The following is a 24,958-nucleotide window of genomic DNA, read 5'->3' as shown; positions in this document are numbered from 1 at the left end:
TGAGAAACTTGGTACTCATTACACTTATGTCTTGATCATTTTCCCATATGGAACCAATCGCTCACTGCCACTATGCTGCACCCTTGTAGCCACCAATGTCAGGCCAACAAAAGCATCCCTTCTCATCCTGCCTGGGCTCTAACACCCTTGATCGGGCTCATGCCACTCACTATACAGAAATTCTCTTTACCCTCCGTGGTTATAAACACCATTCTCAGCCACTGCTTCTCTCCCACTCACAATGTGGTACCCTATTCCACTTCTAGATTTCCTGAAAGTCAGCAGTGGTCTTCTTGACCTTCGCTGCCCAGTCCTTTCAATAGTAATGCACGTCTCTCATTCCCTATATTCTGATTCTATTCAAAATACTTAGAATAACTTCTATTAATCAAATCCTGACAGACACAGTCATTAGCCATTATTTAAGCATTGATGGAAAAAACTATTTTTAATATTCAACTAAAGTTTGCTTCCTTAGATTCAAGAAGCAAATGAAGCCCATGTAAAATAAATAAATCTATACCTGCATCTTTTTTTTTAATGTAAAATTTACTTTACTTTAGGCAAGGGCACAAAAAAGCCCTGAATCAATGAGGAAAAGCAGGTGTGTGTGTGTGTGTGTCTACACATGTGCAGGAAATGAATAATACAAAACATACTGGACATCTTAGTGTGATCTGCTCAATATCTTCTCCACTGCTTTTACTAAAAGAATCCCAATTTTTTTCTTGCAGTATTACTCCTCCCCGTAATAGTGTCTCAGTAGATTTCTCAATAAACGTGTCTCTCAAGTGATCCAAATTTTCAATTGTCTTAAATAGTTGGAGCTATGTTACTGACAGCAGCACTGCAGAGACTTCTTGCTACCTCGATATTTGGAAGGGTACTAGTCTTTGCCCATAAAACCTGGTTGTTCATGCTTTTGATTTTACGACCACACTTTCTGTTGCTTACAATTAAGGGACACCTTATAATATGCTCAGTTTGTGAAAAATGAGTGTATTTATAAGCCCAGGAGTCCCTCAAAAAAACAGAATATTATATCTCACAAAAGAATCAAAGTAGTACATGCAGTCTGGATAGACTACAGACAACACTAACTTAAGGAAACCTTTAATTTTCCATTTCAATAAGATTTCTGCCAGTGCCAATACATAAAAAAAAAAAAAAAAGTATTGTCAATTCATAAAAACAAAAACCCACAAAGGGGCCAGGAGCAGTGGCTCATGCCTATAATCCCAGCACTTTGTGGGGCCAAGACGGCAAATCACGTGAGGTCAGGAGTTCGAGACCAGCATGGCCAACATGGCAAAACCCTGTTTCTACTAAAAATACAAAAATTAGCCTGGCGTGGTGGGGCATGCCTGTAGTTCCAGCTACTTGGGAAGCTGAGGCAGAGAATCGCTTGAACCTAGGAGGCAGAGGTTGCTGTGAGCCGAGATTGCACCACTGCACTCCAGCCTGGGCGACGGAGCAAGATTTTGTCTCATACACACACACACACACACACACACACACACACACACACAAAACAAAAGCACAAAGGGAGAACATAACTCAACAGAACTGTAGTGAACTGCCTGAGGTCATTCACCATTATGCACCTAGAACACTTGAAATCTATTACAACTCTTTAATCCAATCATTTTATTAATATCATATAGCTCTGATAATTGTCAGGTCTTCATCTTTATCCTATATCAATTTGAAAAGCATCATTTTTTTACCCGAATAAAAATTTCCAATTCAGTTTTTCTTCTTTTTTCAATTTTCTCTGCCTCAATTTGGCAAGTGTGACAAATGTACAGATGGTTGACAGCTGGTCCTCCACCATACCTAAAGCATGAAAAATTTAAGAATTACAACTATGGCAATCTTAAGAAAGCTTATGTTCTAGGAAGTTTGTTTCTAACATTTAAGTCAGTGGCCAAATACCCAGTAAAAATAAATCCTCTTAATAAAATTCTCAAAGTAATATAAAAATCAAAAATCATATAAGGACTTGTTATGTTTATTAAGGTCAGTGACTTTATCAGTTTATTGCTTAACCTGCTTTATCTATATTTCAACTTTCCCTTACTTCTGCTCCAAAACGTTAGAGCCAATAACGAAATAAAAGAAGTGGTTTCAAAAAGTATCATACAACATATAAATCTTAGTTACACATCAGAGTCACAGTCAAGTGTTCATCAGATGAAGGCCTCCCCTGGCCTCTCAAGTGAGAAGCATTCAATGTATGAATTATTTTTAATATTTAATTAAAGAAAACATAATTAGTAGGAAAACTGTGGTGGAAAATGTTTTAAAATAAAGGTCAGGAGTTGCGAGACCAACCTGGCCAATGTGGTGAAACCCCATCTCTATTAATATAAAAATTAGCCAGGCATGGTGATGTGTGCCTGTAATCCCAGGTACTCGGGAGGGTGAGGCCCAAGAATCGCTTGACACTGGGAGGCAGAGGTTGCAGTGAGCCGAGATTGCACCACTGTACTCCAGACTGGGCGACAGAGCGAGACTCCATCTTAAAATTTTAAAGTTTACAATGTTAAGGCCAGGCCCAGTGGTGCATGCCTGTAATCCCAATACTTTGGGAGGCCGAAGCAGCCACATGGCTTGAGCCCAGGAGCTCAAGACCAGCCCAGGCAACATGGCGAAACCCCATCTCTACAAAAAACACCCCCAAATTAGCCAGACATGGTGATGCACGCCTGTGATCCCAGCTACTCAGCAAGCTGAAGTAAGAGGACCACAGGAGCCTAGGAGGTCGATGCTGCAGGGAGCCAAGATCGTGCCACTGCACTCCAGCCTGGGTGACAGAGCAAGACCTTGTCTCAAAAAAAAAAAAAAAAAAAGAAAAAAAATTTACAATTTAAGAGTAAGATACTCAATTGTGGGAGTATATACATATGTAAAATTTTAGTGTGGGAATATGCAAAATATTTTAAACAAGGTACTTAAATTACCATAGCATACCTTTACAGACAGACAATTAGAAAAAATTAAAATTAATTATCTAGACTATGCCACAGTAGCTACAAAGTCTTCCTACTCACACTTTAGAATGAATAAGTGAGGGAAAAAGAATAAACACACAGCACAAGGAGCATCTGTGAAATAATCCAATCCCCTTTTAACCAGTTTAACCGACTTTCACAACACTGTATGGTCTGATTTAAAAAACAAACCTGCTATATAGGTTATCCCAAATGTTCTGAGGCAGCATCAAAACCAGGTCTTCAATATAACCAGCTTTTCTTGGAGGAACACCTAAAAAAAAATTTAAACATATCTGTTTCATGCTTTTAATTATATTCCTTTCAAAGATTAAACTCTTTTTTTTTTTTTAACAGTAACTAAATGACAGATCTATCATCATTGTTTTTTTAAGTGGCGGGGTCTTGTTCTATCACCCAGTCTAGAAAGTGCAGTGGCATGATCATGGCTCATAGCAGCCTCAAAATTCCTGGGCTCAAGGGATCCTCCCACCCCAGCCTCCTGAGTAGCTGGGACTACAGGCATGCTTCAACACACCCAACTAACTATTTTTTTTTTTTTTGTAGAAACAGGCTCTCATTATGTTGCCCAGGCTGGTCTCGAACTCATGACTTCAAATGATCCTCCTGCTTTGGCCTCCCAAAGTGCTGGGATTAGAGGCATGAGCCATTGTGTCTGGCCATTTTTTTGAGTCAAGGTCTCACTCTGTCACCCAGGCTGGAGTGCAGCAGCATGACCATGGCTCACTGCAACCTCAAACTCTACGGCTCAAGGAGTCCTCCTGCCTCAGCCTCCTGAGACAATAGGATTACAAGTGTGAGCCACTGCACCCAGCTCAATCATTATTCTTACATTCTCTCTCTCAAGAAAGGTAATTATAAAGCATTTTTGGTGATTGTGTTTCCTCAAGATGAACATACACTTTAAAATTTCTATGTCCAATACAGGTATCCCTATCCCTTTTGGTTTCACTACAAACATAATTACAATGAATATCCCATCTTCAACCTTGAAGTTTAATCGGCATCACACAAAGGTCCTATTTATTGTAGGAATAAACATTAACACAGCCAATCTTACAAGGGCCAAAGTTATATTTAATTATGAGGCTTTTTTTTCTTAAATCCCAGATATATTTCCATACTTGGGGAAAAAAGCCAGCTACCCATTTAGACAATGGGGTTAAGAACCACCAATACAGTCGACAGATAAAATCACCAGCACAGGAATGCCTCAGGTGGGAAAAATGACATATAATAGAGGAGCTCACTGTAATGTAAACAGCTGTTTATGTATCTGACTCTACTATGAAATTAGAGCTTTCACAGAAGAAAAAGGATCTTTAGTGTCCTTAGGCACTAGCAAAAAGTTTAGAAAGTATGTACTCAGTAAATATATGTTCAATAAAGAAGCTAGAGATTACCTACAATTAAAAAGGAAAGGTGAATTTCTGAAACCATATGGAATTAGAACACATTAAGTTTGAATGCAGGTGGGGAAATGGGAAATAAGTGGGAGAGGAAAATTCTTGGCTCTCCTAATTTGCCAATTATTTTACAGCAAACTTCCACCACTGCTTTGCATTACAGGATTTCTTACCTCCATGAATACAAAGAAAGTCATTATTTGAAATAGGGCCAGGTTCGGCAAAGGTCTTAAATTTATTTAGCCACTGTCGAGAAATATAAAACTGAAGGAGACTTGGTTCCATTATGTTCAACAAATTTGATATCCTTCTCCTCTCTTTTTGTGCCTCTTCGCTGCTCTTCCTATTAAGGACAATGATTAGTTAAATTCAATATGCATTTTACTACATTACTAGTAGATGGATTTTTCTTATTAGACTTAACACACATATTAACACTATCTTTATTAGGTCTTGGGAATTTCAAGAGAAATATACTTTGTATTATCCACCAAATACATTATATACCCATAGGGATGAAACTGTATCTTACCTACAGATATCCACATAAGTACTGGAACACAGTAAGCATTCAAATGTTTGTTAATAAGATCAAGCTAAATAATTAATCTGCTTCTGTTTCAGAAGCTAACATCTTCTTTTATAAGATGCTAAAAAATACCAAATATTTTTATAGTAATACTTTCATTTTAGCTACTTTAGGAGAAAATTTGGTACTTAATTCAGACCATCAATGCCTAATTTTTAAATTAAAGCTAATCTTTCTTTCTTTTTTTTTTTTTTTCAGATGGAGTCTCACTCTGTTGCCCAGGCTGGAGTGCAGTGGCGCAATCTAGGCTCACTGCAACCCCCACCGCCGGGTTCAAGCGATTCTCCTGCCTCAGCCTCCCCAGTAGCTGGGATTACAGGCACCTGCCACCACGCCTGGCTAATTTTTGTATTTTTAGTAGAGACAGGGTTTCACCATCTTGGCCAGGCTGGTCTTGAACTCCTGACCTCGTGATCCACCTGCCTCGGCCTCCCAAAGTGCTGGGATTACAGGCGTGAGCCACTGTGCCCGGCACTAAAATTAATCTTTCTAAAACAAAATATATCCCTTTGCTCTTCAAGTAAATGATTTAGCATTTTCTGAACAAAGAATCATTCTACATATACAGCCTTTTACTGTATTTTACTGTAATGAAATAGGAGGAAAACAATTTCTAATCTTGACTCAGCAATCCATTAGAATGTCTTAGAAGTCACTGATAAGCCCAAAATGTGAGATGCCCCTTCACATCTATAGTTATTTCCATTACCTATAGAAAAGAACGTAAGCTTCTGCATTTTGTACAGTAGATTCTGAAACTTCAGTGACACTCTGATCATCAAATTCATACCAGAGATTATTTAGATTGTTTCGGCAGTAGGCTATATAGTGTCCACCTGAATTTGAGGGAAAAGAAATCATTACAGTAATACAAAAACAACAGAAGGAAGATAAACTTTTTATATTTCCTTCCAGTGCCTAGCACAGTAGGAATATAGGAAGAACTATGCTTGTATTTTTTTTTCAATTTGCATACTTGCCACCATTCCCTCATCACCTTTTGACAGAACATGTTAATTTTTTAAATTTTTTTATTTTTTAAGAGACAGAGTCTTGCTCTGTTGCCCAAGCCGGAGTTCAGTGAAGGGATCAAAGCTCACTGTAGCCTCAAATTTCTGGGCTCAAGCTATCCTCTTGCCTTAGCCTCCTGGGTAATTGGAACTACAGGTGCACATCACCACACCCAGTTAATTTATTTTTTTTTTTTAGAGATGGGGTCTTGCTATGTTGTCCAGGCTGTTCTCAAACTCCGAGCCTCAAGTTATCCTTCTGCCTCAGCCTCCAAAGGTGCTGGGATTACAGGCATGAGTCACTAACACCTGCGGGGGTCTGTCCCGCAGACCCTGACCCAATGACGGATGAATAAAGTACACTGACACAGATATTCTGCTTTGCCAGTCTGGCTGAGCATCCGGGCCACTTACATACTCCAAGAAGAGTGCTGTAAACAGTTGCAGACAGCAGCCTTGACCAGCCAGTGAGACTCGCATTTATTCAGTACAGATTAATTGACAAAGCTTTGAGTCAACACCACTAGAGGGTAATTGACATTGCAAACCTCCCAAGTAGAAAGCAATTAAGAACCCGGTAAATCAAAGGTTAGTCTTAGGACCACATGGGTAAACAAGCTAGTTAGATAACCTCCCCACATGCCTTTGTTTCTACTCTACTTTACTTAACTAAGGGGACAAGGCTGCCTTCAGCCAAGTACTACATGTAAAAACTCCCAGCCCTCCAGAAGGGTTTGTGTATATTTTCTATAACTAAAATTTTCCCCACCAGCCTGACTGAGCCCCCACAAACACCCAGCTACTAGAAAACATATTCTTCTTTTTTTTTTTTTTTTTTCTGAGATGGAGTTTTGCTCTTGTTGCCCAGGCTGGAGTGCAATGGTGCAATCTCAGCTCACTGCAACCTCCACTTTCCGGGTTCAAGCGATTCTCCTGCCTCAGCCTCCCGAGTAGCTGAGATTACAGGTGCCCGCCATCATACTCGGCTAATTTTTTATATTTTTAGTAGAGACGGGGTTTCACCATGTAGGCCAGGCTGGTCACAAACTCCTGACCTCAGATGATCCACCTGCCTTGACCTCCCAAAGTGCTGGGATTATAGGTATGAGCCACCACACCCGGCTAGAACACAATCTTTTTTTTTTTTTTTTTTGAGATGGAGTCTCACTCTGTCGCCCAGGCTGGAGTGCAGTGGCGCAATCTCGGCTCACTGCAAGCTCCGCCTCCCGGGTTCACGCCATTCTCCTGCCTCAGCCTCTCTGAGTAGCTGGGACTACAGGCGCCCGCCACCACGCCCGGCTAATTTTTTTGTATTTTTAGTAGAGACGGGGTTTCACCGTGGTCTCGATCTCCTGACCTCGTGATCCGCCCGCCTCAGCCTCCCAAAGTGCTGAGATTACAAGTGTGAGCCACCGCGCCCGGCCTAGAACACATAATCTTAAAAAACCCAGTATAAAAATCATGTTAGGGCCAGGCGTGGTGGCTCACACCTGTAATCCCAGCACTTTGGGAGGCCGAGGCAGGCGGATCATGAGGTCAGGAGATCGAGACCATCCTGGCTAACACGGTGAAACCCCGTCTCCACTAAAAATACAAAAAAATTAGCTGGGCGTGGTGGCAGGCGCCTGTAGTCCCAGCTACTTGGGAGGCTGAGGCAAGAGAATGGCGTGAATCCAGGAGGTGGAGGTTGCAGTGAGCCAAGATTGCGCCACTGCATTCCAGCCTGGGCACCAGAGCGAGACTCTGTCTCCAAAAAAAAAAATCATGTTAATGCCTTATTAACTGTATACAATTTTCAATATTGGAAACATCATAGTAAAAATATTTAATTGCATAAAATTGTCTGACATTTTTAATAATTAGCAGTAACATCTGTTTTTAACGTTTTTTCTTTTATTCAGATATTATTTAAAAGATTAATTAGGATGTTTATTTTTTTATTTATTTATTTTGTAGAGATGGGGTTTCACTATGTTGCCCAGGCTGGTCTCAAACTCCTGGCTTTAATTAAGTGATTCGCCCACTCAGTCTCCCAAAAGGCTGGTATTACAGGTATGAGCCACCACGCCCAGGCTTATTTTAATTTTTTTTTTAAATCTAGGAACAACTGTTAAACCTATATACTTACTACTTGCAGTTCCATGATGGCAAATGACTGACAGAAGATCATATGTCACAATTTGAGCTGGACTATCCTTAGCAATAAATGGCTGAAGATCCAAGCCTTCTAGCGGAAATGAAACATGGGTACTGATTTTGGTGGAAAACATTAGTTCATGTCTGAATCTTTTAAGGTGGATGCATAAAATCTAAAAGAGAATAAAATTCAAAACTAATTTGTCAATACAGAAAACAAAAAGCATTATAACAGGTAAAACTTAGTAATATTTTTATTCAACAAGCAAGAAACTGAGGTGTTCAATCAAAATACAATTATAAAGTTTAGATTTTTATTTAGTTTTAAATGCTAGATAAAGCAGTCTACTCGATATATACTGAAGTGTCAAGGTTAAGTATTAATCTGCAATTATAACCTGCTTCCAGAGATGTTAAAAATATGGAAATGGTGAAACATGGTACTTTCTAAGTTCACTGCTATTTGTTTTTCTAATTTTACACTTTAAACCTGGCAAGATCCTACAAGTATGATTAAACTTTGTTCAACACAGCACATTGTTAAAGGGCACTTACGGTATTTAACTCAATATTTTAAAACTGAATAATCTTAAAAAGGCATGCATAGCAATCATTCAATTCTTCAACCAAGCAAAGAGAATTTATTACTACATTTTGTTACATTAATACTTTATGTTCCTACCACACAATATAAGTTGAATTAAAATAATGCCCATACCTCAGGAAACTTTTGTACTTTACAAAACTTTACTCCATTTCTCAACCTAAGGGGAGAAAAGAGAAAATCAATTAGTCTACAAAAAAACTTAGTATATTTAAATTTGCAGCAAAAATCTTTTAGAAAATGCAGAGATCCAGCCTGGCAAACATGGTGAAATCCCATCTCTACTAAAAATACAAAATTAGCCAGGCATGGTGGCACATGCCTGTAGTCCCAGATACTCGGGAGGCTGAGGCAGGACAATCACTTGAACACCACTTGGTGTTTGCAGAGAGCCAAGATCACACCATTGTACTCCAGCCTGGGCTAGAGTGAGATCCTGTCTCAAAAAAAAAAAAAAAAAAAAAAGAAAGAAAGAAAGAAAATGCAGAGACAAAAGATATCAGACTAGAAATACTTGCAACTGAATTATGTTACCTGTATACATTAAATATCTTAATCAAAACACTGGAGTCCCTTATTGTAAAAAATAATTTTAACCGGCCAGGCGCAGTGGCTCACGCCTGTAATCTCAGCACTTTGGGAGGCCGAGGCAGGCCGATCATAAGGTCAGGAGATGGAGACCATCCTGGCCAACATGGTGAAACCCCATGTCTACTAAAATACAAAAAATTAGCTGGGCATGGTGGCGCACGCCTGTAGTCCCAGCTATTCAGGAGGCTGAGGCAGACGAATCACTTGAACCCAGGAGACGGAGGCTGCAGTGAGTCAATATCGTGCCACTGCACTCCAGCCTGGCAACAGAGCAAGACTCCACCTCAAAAAATAACAACAGTAATTTAAACCAAGATATCAGTAATCAAAAATTTAGAGAGTTGTATAACTCTTTGATGAAAACTGTTTTGTTTCAACAAATGTGCTACTGTCTATGGTGTGGCTATCCCTTTAAAACATCTAGATATTAAGTAAAACTAGATAAAGCAAAATCTCAGTTTTATAAAATTTGTAGTTCAAGTCAACATATCAAACTCTTGGCCAGGCACCGTGGCTCACGCCTATAATCCCAGCATTTTGGGAGGCCGAGGTGGGCAGATCGCCTGAGGTCAGGAGCTTAAGACCAGCCTGACCAAAATGGAAAAACCCCATCTCTACTAAAAATACAAAAATTAGCTGGGTGTGGTGGTGGGCGCCTGTAATCCCAGCTACACGAAAGGCTGAGGCAGGGAAAATTGCTTGAACCCAGAAGGCAGAGGTTGCAGTGAGCCAAGATCATGCCACTGCACTCCAGCCTGGGCGACAGAGCAAGGCTCCCTCTCAAAAAAAAAAAAAAAAAGTCTTGGCCAGACACAGTGGCTCATGCTTGTAATCTCAGCATTTTGGGAGGCCAATGTTGGCAAATCGTTGTGAGCCAAGGAGTCCACGACCAGCCTGGGCAACATGACAAAACCCCATCTCTACAAAAAATACAAATTAGCCAGGCATGGTGGCATGCATCTGTAATCCCAGCTACTTGAGAGGCTATGGCAGGAGGATCGCTTGTGCCCAGGAAGCTGAAGCTGCAAAGAGCTGTAATCACGCTACTGAATCTTCGGCCTTGGCAACAGAATGAGACTATGTCTCAAATGAAAAAAAAAAAAAAAAACACTTTATTCTTACATGTGTAAAAAAAGATAAAGGATGCTTATTATTAATAATCAAAATTAATATATATTTGACAGATCTCTACTCTGAATTTGGAGGTAGATGCAAGGTTCTTTTCCATCTTCACTGTTATCTTTTTCTTAGTATGCTTTGCTTTACAAGGAACAATCCCTTTCCAAGCCAACTTCCTTTTCAGCAGTCAGCTAGGGCTTCAAGAACAAAGTGATACTTTCTCCAAAAGTAGAAGTCAGCTTTTTCATCTTTATCAACCAAATAGTATACCATTCCTTTCTGTCATGTCATGATCAGTTGCAGATCAATGTTTCCTTGAGGTTACTGCCAAAAACTAGAAGTCTGTATTATCCCAGATCTTATTAGCAAGTCGTTGTATTTCTATTACAGAGATTGAGAAGAAATTTCCAGTTCACTTTGCCTCACAAATAGTTGCTTTTCACCAAGTCTTCCAACACTTTTTTTTTTTATACTTTAGGTTTTAGGGTACATGTGCACAATGTGCAGGTTTGTTACATATGTATCCATGTGCCATGTTGATTTGCTGCACCCATTAACTCGTCATTTAGCATTAGGTATATCTCCTAATGCTGTCCCTCCCCACTCCCCCCACCCCACAGCAGTCCCTGGAGTGTGATGTTCCCCTTCCTGTGTCCATGAGTTCTCACTGTTCAATTCCCACCTATGAGTGAGAACATGCGGTGTTTGGTTTTTTGTCCTTGGATAGTTTACTGAGAATGATGGTTTCCAGTTTCATCCATGTCTCTACAAAGGACATGAACTCATCATTTTTTATGGATGCATAGTATTCCATGGTGTATATGTGCCACATTTTCTTAATCCAGTCTATCGTTGTTGGACATTTGGGTTGGTTCCAAGTCTTTGCTATTGTGAATAGTGCCGCAATAAACATACTTTTTTCTGACTTACCACTAAAAAGCATTAAAAGTCTAAATTGATTACAAGACAGAAAAAGGCAGCTGGTAGTAGATGTAAACAAAATCAGACTTTAGCTGTCTTTCTCGTCTGCCATCGTTAACAGCAGACAACATCAAAGTTGGTATAACCTTTAGGAATTTTATGCAGATCTGAAACTTTGTACCTTTCACTTCCTGAATCTAGCCTGTTAAAATGGTAATTCAGAAGAAAATATTGCCTTATTTAGGAAAACGTTTTATGCAAAATCACATACAGATTTCATCCCTCAAAACATACTCTCTCACATCTTAAATAAGCGTATTAAATTTGTCAAATTTTTACCTCGCATTTGTTTCACAAAACAGCTAATCTCTATTATTACTAGGATAAAGCTTTCTGGCCTATATTTTTCTAAATAGAGTGGCAAATTTAACTCCACAAACCCAATTCTAAAAACCAAGAAAAATACACAACATGCAATTAAAAGCACTGTCAATGTCACTTACTTTTTGCATTTTTCACAACTGTACATATTGTCACCTGCAAATAAAACAGATCTGGCATTGGTTTCAAATTAACAGCAAATTGCTTCTTATGGTCCTGTAATTATTTGATTTTGCTCCATGCTGACCTCCCAGCACAGTAAAACAAGGTTCCCTTTTTTTAATCTATGCTCATTAATCAGGTTACTGTTTACCTTCCCCTCCCTTAACTCCTGCCAACATTGAAGACCTACCTCAAATAATATCTTTTCCACTTATTCATTGAACAAAACTTACTGACTGCCTGTCATATGTCCAAGCAAGGTGCTAGACACACAAAAATAGTGAATGACCTTAAATGATATGGAGTAGTTCACAGTTACAGACACATAAATAAGTCCATTATTTTGGTTGAGTTTGCCCTTCTATGGATCTCAGAATAGCTTTAAAACATTTCACTTATCATTTGTCTTATACTACAGGAATTCACATGAATTCCTTCAGGATGTGATTTTTCTTGTTATATTTATATTATCAAGGTAGACACGAACCGAATGCCAATATGTGAAAGTACTATTAAGCTGTCTTAAAACTTAGCTTTTATGAATACATTTTATTATTTAGTCCCACTAGTATTTTAGATTCACCTACAAAAATTTAGCCATAGATATTATATTTCTTACCTTTTAGTTCATCTCTGGCAAAGAAAGCAGCAAGACAATCTTGCAAGGTTACTACTGGACCCCAAAACCAGCTAGGGACACATGAGACAACAAACCTGAAACATCATTGATAGAAAAAAAAGGAAGTGTTCTGCCAGTACAGCAGAAACAGCAGTTTTAACAGTCATGTAATACAAAGAAAATAAATACATACCTCTTCACATATTCCATGAAAAAAGCTATCCACCCTTGTGGAGCATATGCTTCGCCACATGATCCTGCTTTGACTATAGAAGTTGGATGACTTGATGAATGCAGCTTAGCAAGGTCTTCCTTGCCAGGAATTGGCAAGGACAGATCTTGAAAGGTCTCGAGGGTTACAGATACCTAAAATTGTTTTGTGTTTTAAAAATGGGATGAACATAATGCAGCAAAACATTTCCAAGGTTAGATTTTAGACTCTAAAGATCAAAGCATGTTTAAATAAGCAAAAAAAAACAACAAAAAAACACAAATTGAACTGCTTTCATAGTCATAATAGCAGAACAAAAAACAAAAAACACTTGCTCTGTATCAGGTATCTTCGCATAAGCCCTGTGCAGTAGCTATTAGCATCCCCATTACAATCACAGACACTGCAGCATTAAACACCCCAAATCCAGCCACTGCATCTTGAGGTCCAAACTCTTAAGCACTATTGTATTTACTTTTGAAAACTGACCTTTGATGGTAGTTTTAAAATGTTTTTTAAAAAGGGTGAGACAAAATCTGGCATCTAATTTTAAATAGCTAAAAACATGCGTGATAATCCCACTTAAATATTTAGTACCAAAATAACCTACATTAAAATGACCCTATTGAAAGTTCTTAGATTTGACTCGAGATTCTAACACAATAATTGAAATCTTCTTTTTGTTTTTGAGATGTTATTTCATATTCATCATTGCACTAAAGTAAAACTGCACTTAAGAAAAGCTCAAAGAAACTTTGAAGGATTGAAGTGTTATTAAAAAATTCATGATGATTTTAATGTATGCCTTTGTTATTGTCTACAAATTTGACACTACCTTTAGTATGAGTCCCATCCTAAACATGGAAAAATATTTACAAACCATGTATGACCAAATGTAAGAGATACATTCACAGCTTTGTACCTGTGAATATCAACAGATTCCCAGTATACAAATTTCATCAGCCTGGGAGAATATGCAGGTATTACCAATTCTTGTTGCTAAGCAACTTCTCACCTTTATATGTAACCAAAATAGATGACGAAGGATAATATGTGCCTGTCCAATGATGGCTCATCATCCTTTAAACAGGATGCTGCTACTTCCAAAAAAGTAAATTCTACACCTAGAATCAATTTGTATTGACGTAAACACAATAAATGCATGTATGATCATCAACAGCAAAGAGAAGGAATTAAACTTTTCACATCATCTTGTCACATTTTTAAAGATCATTTGACAGGAATTTTCTGTGTATTCTAATACCCTCATACTCACCCTGTCACAAGTCAGACACTGCACTGAACTAATGATTGTTCCATCAAATATGTCTGAAATAACACTTCTGTATTTCTTGTGCTGTTTTTTTCTCTTTGGAGATGCAGACTGAGCTAGGATTGAAAAACATTAAAAAAAAAAATCAAAGCAGCTCCTTCAACATTTTTCTCTGGAATCTTTTTTTGTCTTGTCAATCTTACTTGTATATGATCTCTAGAATCCTTAAACTGTAAAAATTACTGTGTTAACAAGGAAATTTTCAAAATACTCTTCAAAAGAGCATAAATATTAAAAAAATAAAAGAAACTAAGCAGACAAGGCTTAAGATGTTTGTTGTTGTTTTTGTTTTTTTTTGTTATGAGATGGAGTCTCGCACTGTCACCCATGCTGGAGTGCAGTGGCGCGATCTTGGCTCACTGCAAGTTCCGCCTCCCGGGTTCATGCCATTCTCCTGTCTCGGCCTCCCAACTAGCTGGGACTATAGGCGCCTGCCACCACACCCCGCTAATTTTTTGTATTTTTAGTAGAGACGGGGTTTCACCATGTTAGCCAGGATGGTCTCGATCTCCTGACCTCATGATCCACTCACCTCGGCCTCCCAAAGTACTGAGATTACAGGTGTGAGCCACCGCACCCAGCCTGTTTTTTTTTTTTTAAAGTATAAATGATCCTTGACCATCATAAATGTACATATGAGAAAATGAACAAAATTCTAAATTAGCACAAAATCACAAATGCTTCATCACTGGGATGTTTACTTAAATGTTTTACAAGTCAAAAGAAGAGGGAAAGAGGTTAGAAAGTGACGGAAAGATGATGAAAGTCATCATCAAGCTAAAGATGAAATAGGAGGGGTTCAGTCTCCCTATCCTGACTTGAGAGCAATTCTGTTTTCACTTATTTGTTTTTGTTTCCAAGTAAGGCTTTATTTGAAGAAAAGATTCTATTATTTAAAGTTTTTAAGAGTTCTTTATATATTTCTGGATACATGTCCTTTGGTAGCTATATGATTTATAAATACATCCAACCTTATCTTTCCATTCTCTGAATGTCCTTTGTCAACAAAAATTTTTAATTTTTTTCTTTAATGGATCATGCTTTTAATGTCTTTAAGAACTCTTTGTCTAACCCAAGGCCATGAAGACTTTCTCCTATGTTTTCTTCTAAGAAAACGTCATACTGGAACTCCAATATATACCTGGAAGGAATATTAAATGGTAGACACGCTGGTAAAAAGTGTGGCAGTTTAATATAACTATAAGGATTAAACAAACACAAAACCCAATAACCCCACTTCTAGGTATTTGTCCTAGACAAATGAAAACATGTTCTTACAAAAACCTACACATAAATTTTAGAGCAACATTATTCATAATTACCAAAAATTGGAAACAATTCAAAAGTCCGCCAATGAGTAAGTAAATAAATAGTGGCATACCCATAAAAAACGAGATATTAGGCCAGGCATGGTGGCTCACGCCTGTAATTCTAGCACTTTGGGAGGCAGAGGCGGGCAGATCATGAGGTCAGGAGTTTGAGACCAGCATGGCCCATCTCTACTAAAAATACAAAAAATTAGCCAGGCATGGTGGCACACACCTGTAGTCTCAGCTACTCGGGAGGCTGAGGCAGGAGAACTACTTGAACCTGGCAGGCGGAGGTTGCAGTGGGCCAAGATTGCACCACTGTACTCCTGGGCGACAGTGAGACTCCGTCTCAAAACAAAACAAAAAAAAAGTAAACATTACTTGGTAGTAAAAGGAACAAGGGGCATGCAGTAACATATCTGAATTTCAAATGCATTATCCTGAGAGGCAAATCTGTTTCAAAAGACTATATATGAAAAGATTTTAAAAAATCAAAAGACTACATGCTATATGATTCCATTTATATGACATTCTAGGAAAAGGCAAAACAGTAAGAAAAGAGGATCAAGGGTGCCAGAACATAGGAACAGAGAGATGATCTGATTACAAAGTAGTACTATGCAGGAATTCTTTGGGGTGTTAGAGCTGTTCTGTATTCTGTTTGTGGTGGTGGTAACAAGAATCTATGCTGCAAGTGTTAAAATTCATAAAGCTCTACACAAGAAAAAGCAAATTCAACTGTATGTAAAATTTTAAAAGCAGAGTACCAACACACAAAATTTTTAATCATGTCTATGTAAAATTACACTATCAATTTTAAAAGATCAAATCATATTTCATAATTAACACTTTATCAAGTATCAAAACCATCATTTTAAACTAAGACCCAAGACAAAAGAGACTGAATAAGAGAAACGTTTTACCTTTTTTGTGTGGTGGTGCCAATCCTGGCCACAAATTGCCTGATTTAGGAGGGCTTGCCGATAAACGTGGATTAACAGCTTCATTTGATGGAAGGATCTGTGGTGTAGACAGGTCATTCGAATGGACATCAGTGATATATTCTGTAAGATTTAAAATTTGCATTATTACCTTAAATAGTAAAATTATTCTAACTGTCCAATAATGTTAAAGGTTTCTTAATTTGGTATTTCGAACACAATTCATGTTAACAAATGTCAAGTTAAATACTTAAAAAAGTGCTTACTAAGCAAAATAACAGTAATCTTCTACCCAGAAATCCAACTAATTTTTGTTTGTTTGTTTGTTTATTTTGAGACAGAGTCTCCCTCTGTCCCCCAGGCTGGAGTGCAGAGGTGCGATCTCAGCTCACTGCAACCTCCACATCACGGATTCAAGCGATTCTTCTGCCTCAGCCTCCCAAGTAGCTGAGATTACAGGCATGTGCCACCAGGCCCAGCTCATTTTTGTATTTTTAGTAGAGATGGGGTTTCACCATGTTGGCCAGGCTGGTCTCAAACTCCTGGCCTCATGTGATCCACCCACTTTGGCCTCCCAAAGTGTTGGGATTATAGACGTGAACCACCATGCCTAATCCCAACTAATGTTTATAACACACTACTATTACAGGCAGTTTAGGAAGTGAGCAGTGGAAATACAAAGCCAAAGAGGATCTTGTTTGTCCAAATATAACATTAAAAAAAAAAAAAGAGGCTAGGCTGGATGGCTAACACCTACAATCCCAACACTGGGAGGCCAAGGTGGGAAGACTACTTGAGCCCAGGAGTTCAAGACCAACCTGGGCAACATCATGAGATCCCATCTCTACAAAAAAATCTAAAAATTAGCTGGGCATGGTGGTGTACGCCTGTAGTGCCGGCTACTCAAGAGGCTGAGGTGGGAGGATCACTTGAGCCCAGGAGGTTGAGGCTGTGGTGAGATGTGATCATGCCACTGCACTCCAGCCTGGGTGACAGAATGAGACCCTGTTTCAGAAAAAAAAAAAAAAAAAAAAAGATATTCAGGACAGTTTTTTAGAAGTTCTAAAACCATGTGAAAGAAAAATCGATTATTCTCCCAAACTAACATAATAATCAAAATCAAGAAATGTAGGTATAATCGTAAGTTATTTTATTCTTACTGTAATAAAAAACACACCACTTCATCAGGAAAGAATCTTTTTTTAGAATTAAATTATAAGATGAATCAAGAAAATGTAAGAGCTACCTTGATTGTTTGCTTTGGATTCCTAGTGCCTAACATATTCCAGGGCAAGGGAATGTGCTCAGTAACTATTTGAGTGAAGAAAAGAGAATCGTTCATAAGAGATCTTGAAAGGGGATGTACTCAGAAATTTTTCCAGATAATGCAAAATCATTTTTCACATGGGCATTTCTCAATATTTCAACCATGACTAAATCAGACGGCATAATATTGGGAGTGAAAAAACGACTCACTTTAGGACTTTCTGAAGGGAATAAAGTTAATGAGATTTAGATCAGGAGTTGGCAATTTTTTCCTCCAATGGACCAGAGAGTAAGTATTTTAGGTTTGTGTGCCTTACAGACTTCGCCAGATTTTTTCCATCAAGCCCTTAAAATACCTAAAAGCTCAGACTCCTGATTTAGGTCATCCCCTTGTTACTATGTATAAGAACAAACCTGTTACAGAGCAATAAAAGATGAGTATGTCCCTAGTCAGGCTTAACTGGGCTTTTGACAAGAAAAGCCTGGACAGCAGTCAAAGCTGTCTTTCAATACTGATACCTGACATATTTATTCACCAACAACTTCTACACAAGATCAGTATAGTTAAGGAATCTAACACTCCTAGTCTTCCTGATTAGAAAGCATCTGTGCACTTTATGCAAGTGAACCACAAGTCTTCCTATAGTTAAGAATATTTCTCAAGAAGAAATTTTGGATTCATTCAAATACCTAAATAAATTGTTTAGTTACTCTCACTTTTCAGTAATTACAGAAAATAAACTTTTTTACATTACATGTCTGCCACTTATTTTAAGATCACATAATTTGAACCTCTAACAGCCCAATTTTGTGTGCTTTGGAAAACTACATACCACATTTTAAGCCAAGATAAGTTAACTCTTGAAGACAGAAATTACAAAGCAATTCAACTTTCATTTGGCCACATGCTCTTTCTCAAAGGAACACTGACTAGTAACATGGCATAATCTATCACAGCAGGGCTCACTATAGTTAATTCAGCTTCTACACTAAAACACATCTGATGTGACTCCAATGACAACAATCTAAATCTACTAGTGTATATAATTAGAAAATTGCAATTTGGGTTATTTGCTTTTTTCCAGGATCACAACATAATTTGCTCAAAATAAAAGAGAAAATTCTGGGGAGCCCAATTTTTTAGATTACTGCATGACTACACAAAAGACATCTGATGAAATGTTTACTTCAAAAGGAAGATTAATTTCTTATATAATTGACCCAAAAAATTCCTTTTATCCTCGGGTTCTATAATTTTATGACTAATACTCACATGCAAATACTGCTAAACTATAATTCTAATTAGAAATACCCAAAGTAACAATTATTTAAACACCCATGTCTACAAATGAAATACTATCATTTTCATGAACAAACTACTAAATTGTCACCTGAAGCTCTGCTGTGTATTTGCACTTTGACAGTTTCCTGGTTGTTTAAGTCGACTGTTTCAGATATAGACTCTCTATCTTTATCTAATTCGCCTTCGGAATTTACTTTATTAATCTTATTGCACATCTTCTCTTTTTGCCAATCTTTTGACATTTCTGAATTGTTTTCGTCATCCTGAATTAACATTGTTGTTTCATTATTATCTTCAGAAAAGCATCTAGAGCCATTTTCATTTTCTGCTTTATCACTGCTGCTACAAGATTCACAAGACTGAAAATCTACATCCGACTGGCTCTTGTCTTCTTCCATTGTCTCCTCAGAGGTTATGGTTTGCGGATCTTCTTCTACTTCCATGACTTGCTCTTTCAATTCTTCATGAAGCAGATCCATTAAACATCTAAGGAATTCTTGAGCATCCTAATATATCAGCAACATAATGTTAACCACTTCATTACATGTGTATATAGAAACATAAGGGAAAATATACAAAATGTCATTACAAACATATATAAACGTACAGCATTATATTGAGAAAATACCAGTTTGGAGAGCATAAGGCACTGGAGAAATGAGATGCATTAACTTCCAAAAAGTTATGTAAATATAAGTTTTCTTTTTTTGAGATGGGATCTCATTCTGTTGTCCAAGCTGGAGTGCTGTGGCATGACCACAGCTCACTGTAGCCTCGATCCCCCAGGCTCAAGCAATTCTCCCACCTCAGCCTCCTAAGTAGCTGGGACCACATGCACGTGCCACCACACCCGGTTGATACATATTTCTAAATTATTTTTAGAAATGATGTCTCCCTATGTTACCCAGGCTGGTCTCAAGCTCCTGGGCTTAAGCAATCCGCCTACCTCGGCCTCCTAAAGTGCTGGGATTACAGGCATGAGCCATCACGCCCAGCCAGATAAAAATTGTAAAAAACTAAACATGATCTAAAGGTCAACTTCCGCTGGATGCAGGGGCTCATGCTTGTAATCCTAACATTCCGGGAGACCAAGGAGGGAGGATCGTTTGAGTCAGGAGTTCAAGACCAGCCAGGGCAACATGAGACATTATCGCTCTTAAAAGGAAGAAAAAAAAAGGCTGGGTACAGTGCCTCACGCCTGTAATCCAAAACTTTGGGAGGCCGAGGAGGGTGGATTACCTGAGGTCAGGAGTTCAAGTCTGGCTTGGCCAACATGACGAAACCCTATCTCTACTGAAAATACAAAAATTAGCCGGGTGTGGTGGCACACACCTGCAATCCCAGTTACTTGGAAGGCTGAGGCAGGAGAATCGCTTGAATGCAGGAGGTGGAGGTTGCAGTGAGCCAAGATTGCACCACTGCACTCCAGCCTGGGCGACAGAGCGAGACTCTGCCTCAAAAAAAGATAAAGATAAAGGAAAGTTGAAAAAATATAAACAATAAACATGAGAAAGGGTTACTATTCTTGGCAAAAGAAAGACACAAGGAGTGATGACCCCAAAAGATAAGTAGACCCCCCCCAAAAAAATGGCATTTTCCAAATTTATTTAGATTAAAATTACAAATGAAAAGCAATAAACTAACCTGCTGAGAATACCCCCGAAATGTTGGATTTACAGTTTTAATTCCTTGAAACAGATTAGTAGGCACAACAGATCCTGGCCTGAGCAAGAAAACATTTTTAAAGAGTAATTTTTGTTATTTTTAATTTTCATTTTAAAAATTAACAACCAATAATTCAGTGTTAAATAAACTGAAAATTACGTTTCAAAAAAATCATTCAAAACTGCCTAATATTATGCTTCACAGGCACATCAGAACACCCTATCCTTGATATTTTAAGTGATATTTTACTGCTATCCTCCCTCAGTTAAATGATTATGCTTCACCCCATGACTTTTCAAAAATGCAAATTTCCTGAATAGTTCTAAAACAAAATTATTAACATATTACAGCAAACTATGATCCTAATGCTAAACTTTAGAACAAATAAACATAAGCAGGAAAATACTCATATAGTATTTAGAGTCTGATTTTATCATTGTGAGAATGCCTACTCCTGAATACAAAATTCCTAAGTTCCAGTAATAGCAGCTTTAACATTCCAACACTATATACTATATCCAAATACTTATGGACTTCTATGACACCTTCATCTGCTTCTAAACTTCTATGACACCTTACATTCAGCTTCAAATGTAACATTCCTGAAACAAAGCTGTCTCTAATCTGTCTCTCTTCTACTTTTTTCCGGCTCCATAAATGGACCTGCATCCTTTAAATATTTATAATATTCATTTAAAAGTTTAATAAAGAAGAAAAGTATATTAAGTTACATACCTGCTTTTATGCCACAGCTCTGTCATTAGTTTGAGATAACTTTTACAAATGGCAGGTTTCTTATCTGTTCGAGCTAGTCCTCCACAATCAAGAAAAAACTGTGTCAAAGGTGGGCTAATTTTAAAAAGAGAAAAATGTTAGAGTGGAGTCAAAGCTAATACTGATTATTTCTAGTCATTCAATTAACTGACAACACATACATTCCTTTAGCTGTTATTTCTTTCTTTGATCCTTCTTACAGCTTCACTTTCATTCCTTCATAAAGAGCTCAATCCATTCAAATCAGATTTGGCCCCAGCATATCAAGAGTCCTCCATGCTGCCAGATACACTTTTCAGTCCCCACTCAGTAACATTTGCCACAGACGACCATGCCCTCACTCTTGAACAAACGTTCTCAGTACTATTGTAATGCATTTTCCTACTTTTCCTCTTTAGCTCTTGAAACTCCTTTTCCCTCTTTATTGCTCTTTTTGGCCTCAGACATGTAAATGTAAAGATTCCTCAGGACTTGATCCTATGACATTTCCCTATATACTTTTTTCCCCTCAGCGATCTAAAATTTTCAACCATATTCCAATGATGGTCAAATTTATATAAAGTCAACCATGTCATCTAAATTTCAGATTTATATGAAATGCCCAAACTAAACAGGATAAAAATTTAACTTTCAAGTGAACCTGCACTTCTCCAGCCTTCTACATTCCATTATTTGGTACTAATATTTGTTGGTGGCTCAAGTTAGCAATTTATAAGGAAGTATAGTCTGTCTGTTGTGAGTTTGATTAGCTTGAGGGAATCTCCATAAATCTATTTATAGGAAACTGACTGGGTAAAGGACCAAATCCTGACCTACATAAACCAAACCTCCTATGAAGGCAGTTAGATAACTACTAAGCCATCTCTTTGCCAAGTGTAATCTTTATTTTATTTTTTTGGTAGAGACAGGGTCTTGTTATGTTGCCCATGCTGGTTCCAGAACTCCTAGGGTCCTCAAGCAATCCTCCCACCTTAGCCTCCCAAAGTGCTACAGGCATGAGCCACCACACCCAGCCACCAACAGTGTAATCGTATCAGCCACATCTTTTTCAATGAAATCAGAGGAATTACAAAGTAAATCAGTGGAAGCAGTATTGTGCAGTAATAAACAAAAGATTTACAAAAACAAACATACACATAAAAATCTCAGACTCAGAATTTTGTCCCTGCCAGGCATGGTGGGTCATGCCTGTAATTCCAATACTTTGGGAGGCCGAGGCAGGACATGACTCAAGGACAGGAGTTCAAGACCAGCCTGGGCAACATAGCGAAAACCCATCTCTACAAAAATTTTAAAACATTATCTGGGAGCACTGGCATGCACCTGTGGTCCTAGCTACTTGGCAGGCTGAGGCAGGAAAAACCCTTGAACCCAGGAGTTCAAGGCTTCAGTGAGCCATGATCACTCCACTGCACTCCAGCCTGGGTGACAGAGTAAGACCCTGTCTCTAACTTAAAAAAACAACAACAACAACAAAAAAAACAGAATTCTGCTAGTACTTACTAGCTGGTTATATTGGCAAAGTTATTTAAACTTCTGTGTCTGGTTTTCTTATCTGTATAAAAATAACAACAGCATCAACCTACAGTTCTCTTATCATAGGATTGTACTGTTAAACTTTGACTCTCCTCTCCCTTTCTCTAGTTACTCTATCCACATCCTATCAATCACCCTCCTAAAAATGTTTATCTCCAATTCCTTCACTCTTTTCCTACCACCCTAGATGATGTAAACTATCACTACTTCTTGCCTAAATCATATCATAGTCTCCTAGCTGGTCTTTCAAATTCCACTCTCTTCCCCCTCCAATTCACTGTCCACATAGCAACCACAGTAATATTTTAAAAATATAAGATAGATTATTAGCTACCCTACTATACAAACACTTCAATGGTATCGTACTACTATGAGAATAAAGACCTACGTCTTTAATGTGGTCTACATAACCTAGACCCATGTCATTCAGCCCTATGATTACTGTACCCCATGACACAGATTTTCTCCCAGTTCCTCAAATGTGTCAAGCTCTTTCCCACCCCAAGGCTGCTTACAAGGAGCATTCTGCTAGGAATGCTCTCCTCATCCTTTCAAACAATCAACTCATACTCATTCCTCAAGTTTCAGAGTAAATGTCTTTTTTTTTTTTTTTTTGATGGAGTCTCACACTGTCACCTGGGCTGGAGTGCAATGGCATGACCTGGGCTCATTGCAACCTCCACCTCAGGGTTTACGTAATTCTCCTGCCTCAGCCTCCCGAGTAGCTGGGATTACAAGTGCACACCACCAGACCCGGCTAATTTTTTGTATTTTTAGTAGAGACAGGGTTTCACTATGTTGGCCAAACTGGTCTCGAACTCCTGACCTCATGATCCACCCGCCTCAGCCTCCCAAAGTGCTGGGATTACAGGCATGAACCACCACGCCTGGCCTAAATGTCTCTTCTTTAACGTCCGAGCACAGTGGCCCATGCCTATAATCCCAGCACTTTGGGAAGCCGAGGCAAGCAAATCACTTGAGCCCAGGAGTTGGAAACCAGCCAGGGCAATAAGGCGAAACCCCATCTCCACAAAAAATTTAAAAATTAGCCAGGTTTGGTGGCATGTGCCTGTAGTCTCAGCTACTCAGGAGGCTGAAGCAGGAGGATCACACAAACCCAGGAGGCAGGGCTGCAGTGAGCCAAAATCGTGCCACTGCACTCTAAGCTGGGCAACAAAGTGAGACCCAGCCTAAAAAAAAAAAAAAGAAAAAAAAAGTCTCTTCTTCAAAGATGTGTTCTCTGATCACTTAATAAAAATTAGGTTATCTTTATTTCACAAGGTTATGAAACAGAAAACTGAAGGCAAAATATTTATGGAGGGTTATGTCTAAATAAAAATTAGATTATTTTGGGAAGAAGTACAGCTTTAATATCCCTAATACAAAATACAAAATTCAAAATGCTCCAAAATCCAAAACTTTTTGAATGCCAACATGATATTCAAAAGAAATGCTCAATGGAGGATTTCAAATATTGGAGTTTTGGTTAAGGAATGCTCAACCAGTAAGTATAATGCAAATAAATACTCCAAAATCTGAAACACTTCTGATTCTCAGCATTTCATATGAAGGAAACTCAACCTGTAGACATATGTTCAAATCTCCAATCACTGCTCTGTAAATTTAATCCAGGGGAAAGGGTAATGTCAAAGTCAGTGATTTCTGAATTTTGGTCCGGACTCAATGCATCTGAATTTAAAGGGTAATATCACCTGACTCAATGCATCCAAACTTAAGAGTAAAAACACCTGACATATCGATTTTGTAAGACTAAGATTAAAAAAAAATCTAACTCCTTTATTAAAGGCTTTCCATCTACAGAAAATGTAAAATATTTTCCTAAGATCTCTGAATTAAAAGTGATCTGAACAATTAGTTGACACTCTTCATTTTCTAGATGTAAGAAACAATAACTTGCTCAAAGACAACAACTACCCAGGGTTTACACAAGGACCAGCAGCCTCAAGAAACTACAGGTATACATAGAGTAACATCATTGGGACAAGAATGGGTTATGTCCCAAACCAGATTCTTGCCTGTTCTACCTTGAGAGTTAGTCAACTACTA

The 24,958-nt window shown here is 38.2% G+C and overlaps 1 protein-coding gene across 6 annotated transcripts in view; it reads right to left on the bottom strand.

Moving 5' to 3' along the window:
- Nucleotides 1-24,958, bottom strand: part of USP33 (ubiquitin specific peptidase 33) — an 86,017-nt gene that overhangs the window by 13,895 nt on the left and 47,164 nt on the right. For 4 of the 6 annotated variants that reach the window (XM_058439647.1, XM_032155527.2, XM_032155528.2 and 1 more), the window contains 14 exons: nt 21,317-21,430; nt 20,561-20,639; nt 19,005-19,422; nt 16,330-16,470; nt 14,040-14,152; nt 12,746-12,918; nt 12,553-12,647; nt 11,894-11,927; nt 8,874-8,919; nt 8,148-8,328; nt 5,719-5,845; nt 4,594-4,763; nt 3,186-3,267; nt 1,728-1,836 (listed from right to left, as the gene is read on the bottom strand). In XM_058439647.1, coding sequence (XP_058295630.1) covers nt 1,728-1,836; nt 3,186-3,267; nt 4,594-4,763; nt 5,719-5,845; nt 8,148-8,328; nt 8,874-8,919; nt 11,894-11,927; nt 12,553-12,647; nt 12,746-12,918; nt 14,040-14,152; nt 16,330-16,470; nt 19,005-19,422; nt 20,561-20,639; nt 21,317-21,430 — 1,882 coding nt within the window. Of the gene's footprint in view, nt 1-1,727; nt 1,837-3,185; nt 3,268-4,593; nt 4,764-5,718; nt 5,846-8,147; nt 8,329-8,873; nt 8,920-11,893; nt 11,928-12,552; nt 12,648-12,745; nt 12,919-14,039; nt 14,153-16,329; nt 16,471-19,004; nt 19,423-20,560; nt 20,640-21,316; nt 21,431-22,858; nt 22,911-24,958 lie in introns of all 6 variants that reach the window. The other 2 variants (XM_032155531.2, XM_032155529.2) reach the window with 2 other exon arrangements.

This window comes from Hylobates moloch, unplaced genomic scaffold, assembly GCF_009828535.3.
Source record: "Hylobates moloch isolate HMO894 unplaced genomic scaffold, HMol_V3 SCAFFOLD_5, whole genome shotgun sequence".
Classification (NCBI taxonomy): domain Eukaryota; kingdom Metazoa; phylum Chordata; class Mammalia; order Primates; family Hylobatidae; genus Hylobates; species Hylobates moloch.
The sequence above is the reverse complement of the archived record's forward strand: the minus strand, read 5'-3'. Positions and strand labels throughout refer to the sequence as shown.